Source organism: Lonchura striata, chromosome 10 (genome assembly GCF_050655825.1).
Source record: "Lonchura striata isolate lonStrDom1 chromosome 10, ASM5065582v1, whole genome shotgun sequence".
NCBI classification, from domain to species: Eukaryota; Metazoa; Chordata; class Aves; order Passeriformes; family Estrildidae; genus Lonchura; species Lonchura striata.
The window spans coordinates 22,300,577-22,312,708 of NC_140712.1; the positions used below are offsets into that span (position 1 = coordinate 22,300,577).

The 12,132-nt window shown below is 49.6% G+C and overlaps 1 protein-coding gene across 7 annotated transcripts in view; it reads left to right on the plus strand.

The window, feature by feature from the left end:
• The window catches only part of LRRK1 (leucine rich repeat kinase 1), a 74,930-nt gene extending 63,147 nt beyond the window's left edge, over nucleotides 1-11,783 (plus strand). For all 7 annotated transcript variants that reach the window (XM_085588957.1, XM_085588958.1, XM_021552572.4 and 4 more), the window contains 5 exons: nucleotides 565-682; nucleotides 1,953-2,069; nucleotides 7,097-7,929; nucleotides 8,482-8,583; nucleotides 10,378-11,783. In XM_085588957.1, coding sequence (XP_085445083.1) covers nucleotides 565-682; nucleotides 1,953-2,069; nucleotides 7,097-7,929; nucleotides 8,482-8,583; nucleotides 10,378-10,555 — 1,348 coding nt within the window. In that variant the 3' untranslated portion in view covers nucleotides 10,556-11,783. The remainder of the gene's footprint in view (nucleotides 1-564; nucleotides 683-1,952; nucleotides 2,070-7,096; nucleotides 7,930-8,481; nucleotides 8,584-10,377) is intronic.
• The last annotated feature ends 349 nt before the right edge of the window (nucleotides 11,784-12,132 follow it).

Below are 12,132 nucleotides of genomic sequence, written 5' to 3' on the forward strand. Positions count from 1 at the left end.
TCTTCAAACATCCAAAATCAATAAACTTCCCCAAACAGACAAAATCCTTTTAGCTACAAAAAGCTACTAATTAGTCATATTTATAAATAATTTTATTAGGTTACAGATTTTTGCTCTGTAGAATAATGCTCCTCTGTTTATGTTCTGGAATAACAATGAAGCCAGATAATAGCAAGGCAATGAACTTGGAGAGCAGCTATTCCCTTGAGAACCTAATGGGCAAGATGGGCTGAGACTTCCCAGCTATTAATTACTGCTGTTCAGCTGGATCTGTTTGTCTCACAGCTCAATTACAGGAACAGACCACATACATCCTCCTAACCCTGTGCAAAGTCAGAGAGCTGAGTGTAAATCTTCACAGGAGCAATTGCACATCTGCCCCTGAGGAAGAGCCATGGCACATCTTTCTTTTCCTTCAAATGAGGAGTTTGGAGGGGTGTAGATCCTTTCAGCATTATCCACATCTGGGCAGTTGTGTTGTGGCTTGGCCACAAGTGCCACAAGTCCCTCAGCCCCGTGCAGGAGGAATGCTGGCTGGCTGAAATTGTTGCTTGCTTCTTTCAGGAACTACACGGTGGTCAACCTGGAGAAAGGAGTCATGGAAGTGCAGAGGATGAGCTGCCCAGGAATGAAGCTATGCTGCCAACTCAAATTTCAGAATTCCCTGTGGGCAGCCACGGAGGTGAGCATTGCCTGTGCTCCCCTCAAGAGGGGCCTCGTTAGGGGAGACACTAACGAAGAGAAAGGGCCTGTTAAATTAGTAAAGCCAAGAGTGTGTGAGACAAAGGGTGTCTCAGATGGGCAGTGTGATTTTGCATCTGCTGTCTCCAGGTGTTTTGTTTCTACCTGACACGCAGATCCAGACTGTGCCTCCCAGAGCCCGGAGCGATCGTGGGAACCTCGGCTTTCCAGGGGAAACTCTGGGCTGGAGCAGTCTGTGCCCAGGGGCTCATCTGGGAAATGTCCTTATCTGTGGGTGATAAAGGGAGGCAGGGACAGAAAACATGCATTTAAGGGTGGGGTTTTGAAAGAGGCCTGTGGGATTTGAAGGTTGGTGGGAAATGGGTACCCGAGTTTTGTGTTCACCATGGAGAATGGCAGCTAAAAAGATAAGAGTGGCTGATTTATCCCCCAGAGCCCCTGTCCACCCATCAAAAAGGGCTGCTAAGTGTCAGCCAGTTCTGACACAATCATTTCACACAAAACAAAGAAAAAACAGCAAAAAATTTAAATGTTCCTGAAGTTCAGTATTTTATAGTAGGGGGAAAAAAGGCTACACTCACTGAGGAAATAATTTGTGTTGGATATTTCGCTCTGCCCTGGCATGGATGCTGTGTGTATAGATTTTTTTTCTCCCCATAAGAAAATAAGGTATTTTGACTTTTTCTGTTCTCAAATAGAGGTAAAGCTCAAATACTCTTTTTTTTTAATATAATAGTAAGTATAGAAAAATTAAAATTCAAAGATCTTAAAGTGTTGTATTTCCGCCTTTTAGATCAGAATGAAAAGTGTTGCTGGGTGCTCTCGGTCCGTACAGTAGATTTAAGAGGTGTGTGGCAGGTGTGATTCCATATAAAATGTAATGTCCGTTGAATGGACAGGTTAATGCAAAGTAACATCCAACCTGCTTCACTTGTTGTTTGGGATTTTTGCACTCAGGGTTGTCAGATGCTGCTTTTGGATGTGGTGATAAAATCCCTACACTGGTGATTTTTGGTGACTTTTGGATAATGCATATATTGTCCACACCCTTTTCTGGAGAATGCAGCACCCACACCCATTTTCTACCTGCATGCCAAAGACTCTCCATGGAAAACAGAAATTCACACTTTGGATATCAAAAAACACAAAAAAAACCTAGTTTTGGAACCAATTAGATCTTGCTCAGGTATCAAGATATGAAAAGCAGGGAGGTGGTTTGAATTTACAGAATTTGATGTGCTCTTTCACAGGACCAGAAGATTTCTGTGTATGGATTGCAGGGCATGTGTCCATTAAAGACTCCACTGAAGGGTTTAGATACTCCTGCCACTGTGAGCTGCTTCCTGGTGATGCCTCTTGTCAAAAGGGTAAGGAACAGCCCAAAGGAAAAGGGCAGTAATGAGACTCTGCTGCTGGGCCAAGCTGCCACACTCAGCTGGTGCTGAAAGACTTTGCAATGCCCTGGAACATTTTGGCACTGCAAGGAGAAGGTTTCCAGGTCTTTCTGCCTCTGCCAGAGGACAGAGGTGCGGGCAAGAACCTGAGTCAGGGGACCAAAGCTGGCACTTCCAAACCTGCTGGGAGAGTAGTCAAAACAGATCAAATTCCTCGGCAAGGAAGTGTTCCAGCTGCGTTTCCACTTCACTGGAACACAAGGTTTAGGCTGATCAAGCAAAGTGGAGAAGACATGAAGCAATAATTAGAATAGAGATTTGTTAAGTGCTGATGCAGGACGTGGGTACATCCGACCTCTTGTACCCACTGTTTTCCTGGGCTGTGTGCTGTCATTTGTGTGCACAGTCATCCTTAAATGTTATCTGGGCTCAGCCACACTCCTGTTTTGGTTTTGAATGAGAACACTTGGATAATACAGCTGGTTTGGTTAATGCTCTTATGGGTAACATGGATAATTACTCTTATGGGCATTAAAGGAAGTTATATGTTATCTGCCTAGCAATGGAATTGCCACCATCCCATTTCTGGCAGGAGAAATCTGACCTGGATGCTTATTGCAGGCAAGCCTTGGGAAATGTATAAAAACTGTTTTCCAACTAAATTACCTCCGGTTTGCTTACAGCCACCTCAAGTGAAAACATATAATTATGTTCCAACATTACTGGTAGCTGTGTAGTCTTTGCAAATGCCAGCAGACTGGGATGTATCTGAGAGCTCAGCACGAGGCAGCTCTCAGAGCTGCTGGTTTATACCAGGCCTGTCCTGAGCCATTGTCCATTTCTGGCTCATCTGCTGGGATTGCTGCATGGACTGAGTCTGAGGCAGATGGTTTGTGTAAGGTGTGCTGCTGCACTTCCAAACATGGTGTAAGTAGGGCTAAAGTAGGGCATTGATGTAAAGTTGGCATAGGGCTGGATGTCTCTGCATCTATTGGCTTTCCTTGGCTCCCAGATCTGCAGCATTTGTCCACTGTGGAGTTTCATTTCTGATGTGTAGGGCAAATTTCTTTTTCATGCTGGCTGAGGTTCCATCCAGGACAGTCGAAGGAGTCTTTTGCTTTCAGCTTTTCCACTGTCACACAGCTTGCAAAGCCATTCCTCAGGGGTTACGAGTGGCTTTATGTCTCCTGGTTTCTATTTCCAGTTTGTGGCTTGCCTAGAAAATGTCATAAATAATGCCAGGCCCTACAATAGCAATATTGAGTCTAGACACCTCCCTTCCTCCCCCGACCCTACCCAACCTTGCAGAAATCCACCTCCCTTTAGCTCACTCCTTCTTAGTTTATTGGACTTACTTTTTCCTCTCTCCTTCCTATGTATGAGTTTGGCAGTGAAATGGCCAGAGCAGCAGCCTGGGGATGTGCAGACCAGGCTGGCAAGAACTAAACCAGCCAGTTCTTCCAAAAAACCTCTGTGGAAAGCTTACACTTGTCACACTCACTGCCTGGCCAGCAAGCTCTATCAGAGTTATCACAATCACTGCTGTCACTGGAGAAGAGAATTGCATTTCCCTGGGAAGAAAGCCTTTAGCTGGTGAGATGTGAGGTAACTTTTAGTCAGAGAATTGCCAAGAGATGTTGCTGGGAAGGGGAATTCTTTACGACTGCCTTGGGAAGGTTGATCCAAAAGAAATAGTTTCCAAAACTTGGTTTCTCATCCAAAGGAAGCATCATGGAAATTTGAAAGCAGGCAAGGGGGGCCCAGAATCTGAAACTCACCCGCCAAGGAGAAGTCTTGTACAATTTAAGCTTTTTGTTGCATGCCTTTTGTCACCAGGATGATTGTTTTTCGTAAACAATACAATTTTCAGAAGAAAAAAGAAAACAGATTAGCAAATAAGCAGGTTAAAAAGGACAAACCAAGACACATTCTGCCTTGGTTTGCAGCTTTCTTATGAAGAGATGTGGAGGGAGAGAGAAACCTGAATGGGTGCAAATCTTCGGCCTCGTGCAGAAACCTGGAACACGTGGAAACAAAAGCTGCATTTAAAGGCTGCAGCCAGCAGTGCCAGACCCTGCAGGGACAAGAGGAGGAGGAGGTGACCAGGCCCTGGTGTAGGATTCTTTGCCATTTCTGCTGACCTGCTGGCAGTGGGACAGCACGTCTGGAGCCGGCTCATCCCTGCTCATCGCAGCGCGGCACGGCCCCGCTCGGGGCCTTCCTCCTGGCACGGCGGGGCTGCTGGCAGCACGGGGCCTTCAAATGCAGTTTTGTTGCTCTGTGTTTTTGTTGGCTCCTCGTGGAGCCCAAATGTTGAAAATGAATTCTGAGAAAGTTACTTAAGGTTTCTGGAGGCTGCAGCCCTGCCTGCCTTTGGTTGCTGCTGGAATACCCTGATCAGGGGGGTTTTGCCTCACAGGCACTGGATAAAATCTGGCAAGAATTAATTATGGCATCTGTGGGGTGGTTTTTGACATGGTCTGCTGTAGAATTGGTCATTCCCTCAGCTCAGTCACATGAGGGATGGCAGGTTGAGGGCATTTCTCAGCATTTGAATTTCTGCTCCTTGTTTCTTATCTCTCTGGGAGATAACAGCAATGGCTGGATAGAAACAGGTCCTGATAGCCAAGACAGAAAGCAATAAATACTCCAATGGAAAAAATACCTTCCAAATTTGCTTCCACCATTGTTCCATCCCAGACAGGCGAGGATTTAGCATTGTTACCCCTCCACTGTTAACACCAGGAGGGAGTCAGTGACCCACCTCTGCCTGGTTATGGTGCTGGCTGCTCAGTGCCAGGGAAATTTGGCGTGTGGAACCCAAAAGGGAATAGGGATTCTGTTCTGTAGTAGCTGACACTAATCAAGGAATTCAAAATCCTTTTTTGTGAAGACTATGCTTGGATAATTCAGCGTTATCAAATCAAATGAGACAAAATTATAATCTCTGAAGATTTTAATAGTGGCCTGTGTCATGCTAGGAGTAGTTCAAGTTGACATACCCACATTACAGTTTCTATCTGATGTTCCCATTTCAATTTAAATTTTCCATTTCTAGTAAGAAATGCCTCTTGTACGGGGTCCTTCAGACTGAAAAAGTTGGACCACTTTTTACCAGAGAAATGTGGGCTGTTCTGCTTTGTTTTATTCAGTTTTAAGTAATTGAACTCCCTTCCAAAGAAAAAGTAACGCAAAACCCAGCTTGTGCAAAGCATTGTGCCATGATCCAACCTACTGATGCAACTCCTTGGCAAAGCCACTTCCAGGAGCCTTTGCACCAGATCCACATGGCAGCAGGAACATGGCACTGAGCACTGCAGGTCGTTGGGGTTTCTTTTAATTAGTGGTTAGAGAATTGGGACTGGACTGAGTTAGTCCAAGCCCCGTTTCACAACTTTCCACTTGCTTTCCTAGTTTTTCCCATTACAGTAAAATTCTGCTGTGATTTGGATTAGTCACAGGGGCTCAGTGCTCTCATGGTTTTACTCATACTTGGTGTGCAGAGAGTGTCTCTTTGTCCAGGACTCAAAATGAGCCTTACAATCAGAGCTGTCAATTAAATAACACTTACCCAGCACTACCTGCCCCTCAATAGCTGGGGCAAATCAAGATACTGATTTTTCTGTGGATTTACAGCCTGGGAACTATTGTCCAAGCCTGCCAGCATCAAGATCCCTGGAAGAGCACAGGGATGCCTTAATTTAATTTTGGCATTCCCAGCAAAGGGTGACTGAGCCCTCAGCCCATCTCACTGGCACCCTGGGCATGCCAAAGGCAGGGCTTTCCACTGTGGAGAGGCTGAGGAGGGGCGAGGTTGTGTCAGCTCTGTGCTGCTCTGTCTGCTTCTGTTTGATTAGCTGTGCTTAGTCCAGACAGTAAAGAAGTCCTGGGTTAAATGGTCTTTTTTTAGAATTTATTGCTCCACAGGGAGGAAATAGAAAGGCCTTTGAGGTAAGTATTGTTTTATCTGCTTCACAGATGGGGGAGTTTCTGGTAGAGGCCCAAGGTCACGGGAAGTTTTGTTCCCAAGAGATCAATTTCCCAGTCTGTTTAACAGCATTTTGCCCCGCTGGGATTAACTGGAGGAGTTGCTGAGGCATGGCCTTCTCAGCAGCTCCTGCCCCTGGGACACGAGGGATGCATGGCTATGGAGCTGGAGCTGTGTCCAGCACATCTGTACATTTAGGGACAGGTTTTACGCACCTGCAGAATTGTTCATGGCACTTGGCAGGTGCTTTGGTGAGCTGCTGCTGCTTCTGTGCCCTTGGCTGGGATGTCTGAGCTGCCAGGGATCCCAGACCCAGAGCACATCCCTGGGAGGAGCTGAGCTCTCAGAGCAGCAGACTCTGGATGTGGAGCAATCCCTGGATGCTCTTGTTTGTGAGAATATTTGCTCCCTCTTTCCATTTTTACTGCATTTCTTCCATTCCTCTCCTACCTACATTGATAGCAATAGTTGTACTCCTTTTTGGAAGTGAGCCAGATTTCTACAGCTGGTTTCCTAGGATCATGATGGCTGTCTCTGAACATACTCCAGCTTGAATTTGCTAACCTTCAGGGCAGGATGCCAGGTCCATCTGTCCACCCTTGCCAGTAAAGAGAGAGGTAATACTGGGTGAAAGGAGTGTGGCTCTGCGACAGCTTCTAGGGAATGACTTCTTTTTATGTTGTGTTATCGCTGTTCTGGGGTGAGTTACTCGTGTTCTTGCAGAATGTGAGAAGCAGGCAGAGCTTCTGGGGATGAAAACTCTTCTATTATAGAGAAGTAAAGAAATAGGAAAAAATTCTTTGCTATGAGGGTGGTAAGGTCCTGGCACAGAGAAGTTGTGGACTCCCTCTCCCTGGAAGTGTTCATGGCAAGGTTGGATGGGGCTTGGAGCAGCCTGGTCTAGTGAAAGGTGTCCCTGCCCAAGGCAGAGGGATGGAATGAGATGATCTTTTAGGTTCCTTCCAACCCAACCGTTCTACAATTCCATGAAATTTTTCTCTCTTTCTCACAGAACTCATATGTGGTGCTGGCTGGCTTGTCAGATGGACTCGTAGCCGTGTTTTCAGTGTCCCAGGGCCTGCCAGGGGACAACTGCTCCTACCTGTGCTCCCACACAGCAAACAGGTCCAAGTTCAACATCTCCGACAGCGACCCGCGGCAGAACCCATACCCGGTGAGGGCCATGGAGGTCACCAACAGCGGGGCCGAGGTGTGGTACAGCAACGGCCCCGGGGTCCTCGTCGTCAGCTGCGCCTCCATGGAGATCAGCAGGAGGCTGGAGGCCTTCAGCCCGCCCTCCGTCATCACATCCATCGCCTGCAACTCCGAGTGCCACGGCGAGGAGGTGGTCTGGTGTCTGGACGATACAAGCAACTTCCTGGTGATGTACCACGCCACCAGCTACCAGCTCTGCGCGCGCTACTTCTGCGGGGACTGCAGCCCCCTCAGAGACATGTTCACCATCCAGCAGCCCTCGGCCGCCATCCCGGCCACAGCCCCCCTGAGCCACGAGGCGATGGAGAGCAGCCCCCCGGGGGACATGAGCATCGTGTACAGCCCGGACGTGGGCACCCAGATCCTGAACCACCAGGACTCGCTCACCGATTACTGCTCTGTGTCTTCCTACTCCTCCTCGCCGCCCAACGCGGTAACTCGCTGCCCCTCCAGCCTGCCCAGCTCGCCCTTGAGCTCTTCCAGTGCACCCTTCACAGATTTTGAGGAGTCTGAGAAATTCCACGAGCTGAAAGCTTCCATGGATCATGATGCTTTGCCTGCGTGTGATAACACAGAGCATCTCCAAGCAGTCAAGATTCTTCCTGTAAAAGACCTCATCTGGATCCCCAGGTAAGTGGGTCACTTAACCAGGCAACTTAGTCAAAATCTCTGCTGGCTGAACATGAGATTATCTCAGGCTAATTCAGCAGCTTTTGCATTCCCAGTATGATTCACCTGGCCACAAAATCAAGTTATCATTAAGAAATTCTGTTCCCAGTACCATGGAACATGGATTTTCTATGCCTTTTGGAAGTATGCAGTGTTGAGCAGAGCAGCCACGTGGATGGCCTTGCTGGGTTGGTTTCAGCAGAATGAGAAGGGGGTGATCAGACTCCAAGCCATGTTTCTCCAGCTACTGAGGAAACAAAGAACAGCAGGCAGTCTCCTTGCCTGGCAAGTCCTGCTGCCTCCTGTGGAGCTGATGGGACCCTCTGGGAAGCTGAATTGGCTTGTCACAGGATCTCTCACTGCAGTGAATTCAGGATTCCCCTGTGGCATCAGGGTGCCTCCTCCCCATGGCTATAGGTGGGCATGGAGCAGAGGATGGATATCCAGCATGGATCTTCAGCTGACAACATGCCCAGTGCTGAGGATGTGACCTCTCCCTTGTTTCTCTTCCAGGAGAGGAGGGGACATCATCGTTATCGGGCTGGAGAAGGAATCGGGCACGCAGCGGGGCAGAGTGATCGCGGTGCTGAAGGCGGGGGAGCTGGCTCCCTACGGGTGAGGCTGGCTGGGCACACCTGGGGGCACAGGGGGATTGGGGGGCCACAGGGGGCTCTGCAGGCCCTCAGAGCCCTTGGGAGCTTCCTCCTGGCTTCCAGCAGCCTCTGTGGAATTCCCAGTGGGAGAACACAGTTGCTGGTTGCACATCAAAGTGTGGGCACACTCTTAGAGCGGGGCAGACAGCGAGGAGAAGGCTCTGTGACTACAGCCTGGTCTCCGAAGTCCACAGAGACTGAACACCCCGTAATGATACAGACAGGACAGTGCACAATGTGGTAGAGTTGGCCTGATCCTGCCTGGTGCTGGCTCCCTTTGCTCTGAGGGCACCTGGCAGAAGGTCAGAGCAGCTTGGCAGAGTCGGCCCCGCGCTCAGAACAAGAGGTGTATTTATGCAGAGCACGGCGCTTGTCTGTGGCTGCATTCACATGGGTCAGGTTGATGTTCTGGCTCTAAATGAGCACCTTTGTGCTGTGGGCAGTGACAGGCCGGGGGACGGCTCCTGGAGCACAGGGGAGAGCAGTTATATACGTTAATTTAAAATGTTTCATACAGTGAAGGAGAGTCAAGGAAATAAATAGCTGCTGGAGAGGTGGGGGTGTTCCTGCCGATCACTTAAATGCTGGTCTGGGATTGTACTATTTATGTCCAAACAAATGCAGGTTAAGCAGTGCTAAGGATTATAAATGATCGTTTATTACCACCAGGTAAACACAGCAGGAGATCAAAAGCTCCTGCCATTTCCTCTACTCAGAACTGAGTGTCTTTATCAGTTAGCTGGGAGGAGAGAATTCTCTTTATTGGTCACAGGTACTCTTGGTTGGTTTTGCTTAACCTGGATTGAGTGTGGAGTTCAGGCAAAGTGATAGCACATCTCACACCTGTCCTGCCCTGCTGCCTGGCTGGACCAGGCACCATGGCCAGTGACCCTCCCTGTGTGAGCAGCAGGATGAAGAGCAGAAGGGGAGGAAAGGGAAGGGGCTGCTCAAATGGCAGAGCAGGTCAGGGAGGGGAGGAAAGGGAGGGGGCTTTCTAGGGGCAGTTTGTGATAAAAACCAGTGGCCAAGGACAGTCCTGTGGCTCCCAGCTGGGCACCCTTCTGGGGAAACACTTAGGGACCAACCTTCTCCACCTGCTATGGGAGTGGTAGAAGGAGCCCAGTGAGGACTGGAGTCCTGTCCTGTGGACCCTGCAAAGGAGAAGTGTCACTGTCTGCCCAGCCACCTCCCTCTGAGGTCCCTGCAGGGCCAGCTTCAACAGAGACATGAAGGGAAGCACATACAGCACGGACCACATGGATCCCTGAGTGCTGCCACAGCTGTGCCTGCTGCTCTGGGCTCGGGGCTCAGCCCCTGAGCTGACACAGGCAGCTCCATCCCACTTCCATGCTTTATTCCAGGCTGTGGGAGCTCTCAGCAGCCTGTCAGCTGTGTTACGATGGAGCTGCTCTGAAAATGCCCAGCTGGCAGCAGGAACACGAGTCTGTGGATTTAGCAAATCAGGAGATTAGCAGCAACTTCAAATACCATGGCAGACTTAAGCCCCCCACCTGCATATTTAGGCACCTGAATCCCTTTAAAAACCTTTTCCCATGTCACTGAGCTGCTCGGTTTTGACGTGACACAGTTTCTGATCCCTCTCTTTGTTACGTTCTCCTTGCTGAAGGATTTGCAGCTTGTAAAAAGCTCGTGTAGCTGGAAAGGAAGCTCACGAGGCAGTGCTGTGCTCGCAGAGCTGCCCTTCCCTGTGATGCCCTTCCCTGTAATCCCCTTCCCTCTCTGCTCCCTTCCCCAGGGCACTGGTGGATGCGGCTCTCGTGGGGAAGGACACGGTTGTGTGCTGCTTTGAGAAGGAGAACACGGAGCGGTGCCTGGCTGTCTGGAGGGGCTGGAGTGCCAGAGACTTTGACATTTTCTACCAGGCCTACGAGGAGCTGGGCAGGCTGGAGACCTGCATGCGCAAGAGAAGGTAGTGCCCGTGGTGCCGCACCGTCCTGGACTCGGAGACACGGCCCACACCAGGGCTGATGGGGGGATTGTGTGTCTGGTTTGCTGCTAGTGAGCACTGTGGGGTTCCCAGAGCCCCACCAGGGCTTCTGGGGAATGAAGAAGCTGCTGTGAGCAGGGCTGGGACAGGGCTGGAGCTGGGCCAGCTCTCAGCTCCCTGCTCCATCACACGCTCCCCTGTAATATTGAAAGCAAAGGTGGCTGCAGTTCTGCTCATCCCCCGATTTCCAGTTTGTTCTTCCCCGTTTTGAATTCCTTCCTCACCTTCAGCATGCCCTGGCTGCTGCTGCTGCTGTTGTTGTGTGTGTGTCAGCCAGGAGAGCTCCGTGGGCTCTGCCCTGGGAGCCTGAGCACATTTCAGTCCCGGCTGCCTGCTGGCCGGCAGTGCGGGCTCTGTGGGCTGATTCACCCTGTCCCCAGGAGGATTGTATCTGCTGGAAACCCTGTGGGCACTGTTGGGCTGTTTCCCATCTCCCTGCAAATCCTTCAGTTAGGGTGTGTGTCCTAATTCAGGTGTAGTCCCTGTGTAGAGACACCCTGGTGTAGGAACCAGTGAGAAGCTGTGGCTGGCCACTGCATTTCTCATTCCTGAAAGCTGTAGTGGTGCAGTGCTCCTGTGAGTGAGCCCAAAACAACCTGCCAGGAACGCTGCACCAGGATGAGTGAGCTGGCTCATGGCACTGCTGGCTTGTCAATGGAGCTGATGGAGAGCAAAGCCACTGGGTGTGACAGATATTCCTGATAGAAGAGAAGGGAGCCCCTGACCAGGAAGGTTTATAAGCTGTCTCTGCTCCACTCCTTTCTCTTGGGAAATGCACTCTGGAGCAGCAGGAACACAATAAGCTCAGTTTGCCTGTGTATCTGTGCAGCTTCTGCCCACCACAACCTGTATTTTATCTTCATTAGTGGCCTGGGATGCTGGATTGGCTCTAAATCCAATTGCACTTCATTATCCCAAGCATGTACAGCAGTGTAAAAAGTGCCCCCAGCTAAGCACCCTGTATAAAGGTGTACAGTTTGAATTTTGGACCTTTCTTTTTTTTTTTTTATCCCAAGAATTTTGTGTGAGCATCGGCAAGGCTGGCCAAGGCCGAACGGGCAGGTTAACCCTCTGGTTCACATTTCTGTTGCAGGCTGCTAAAATACCCTTCTTTAGAAACAGAGTGTATCTTAAAATAAACTGATTCCTCCCCAGGATGGCACTGCATTGGTGGTTTTTATTGGAAATCCAACTGGCACTGGGTGTTTGGGGTTTGCAGCGTGATTCAAGTGCTGGTTGTGATGAGCACAGCTGGAATCAGGGCTGTGAATACAGACTGTCTCCACACCTGGCCTTGCCTGTGGCTGTCACCCTGTGCCTCTCCAGCAGCTCATGATCAGGTATGGCAGCAACAAAATTTCCCTCTCTTGCCAGGACAAGCTGGCATGAGGTCTTATGGTCACCTTCTCCAGCTGCCAGATTCCTTTGACTTGCAGGAACTCTTCCCATGATATCTGAGGCCCCAACAGGATCTATAAATGGGTTCATTCTTTCATTCAGCCT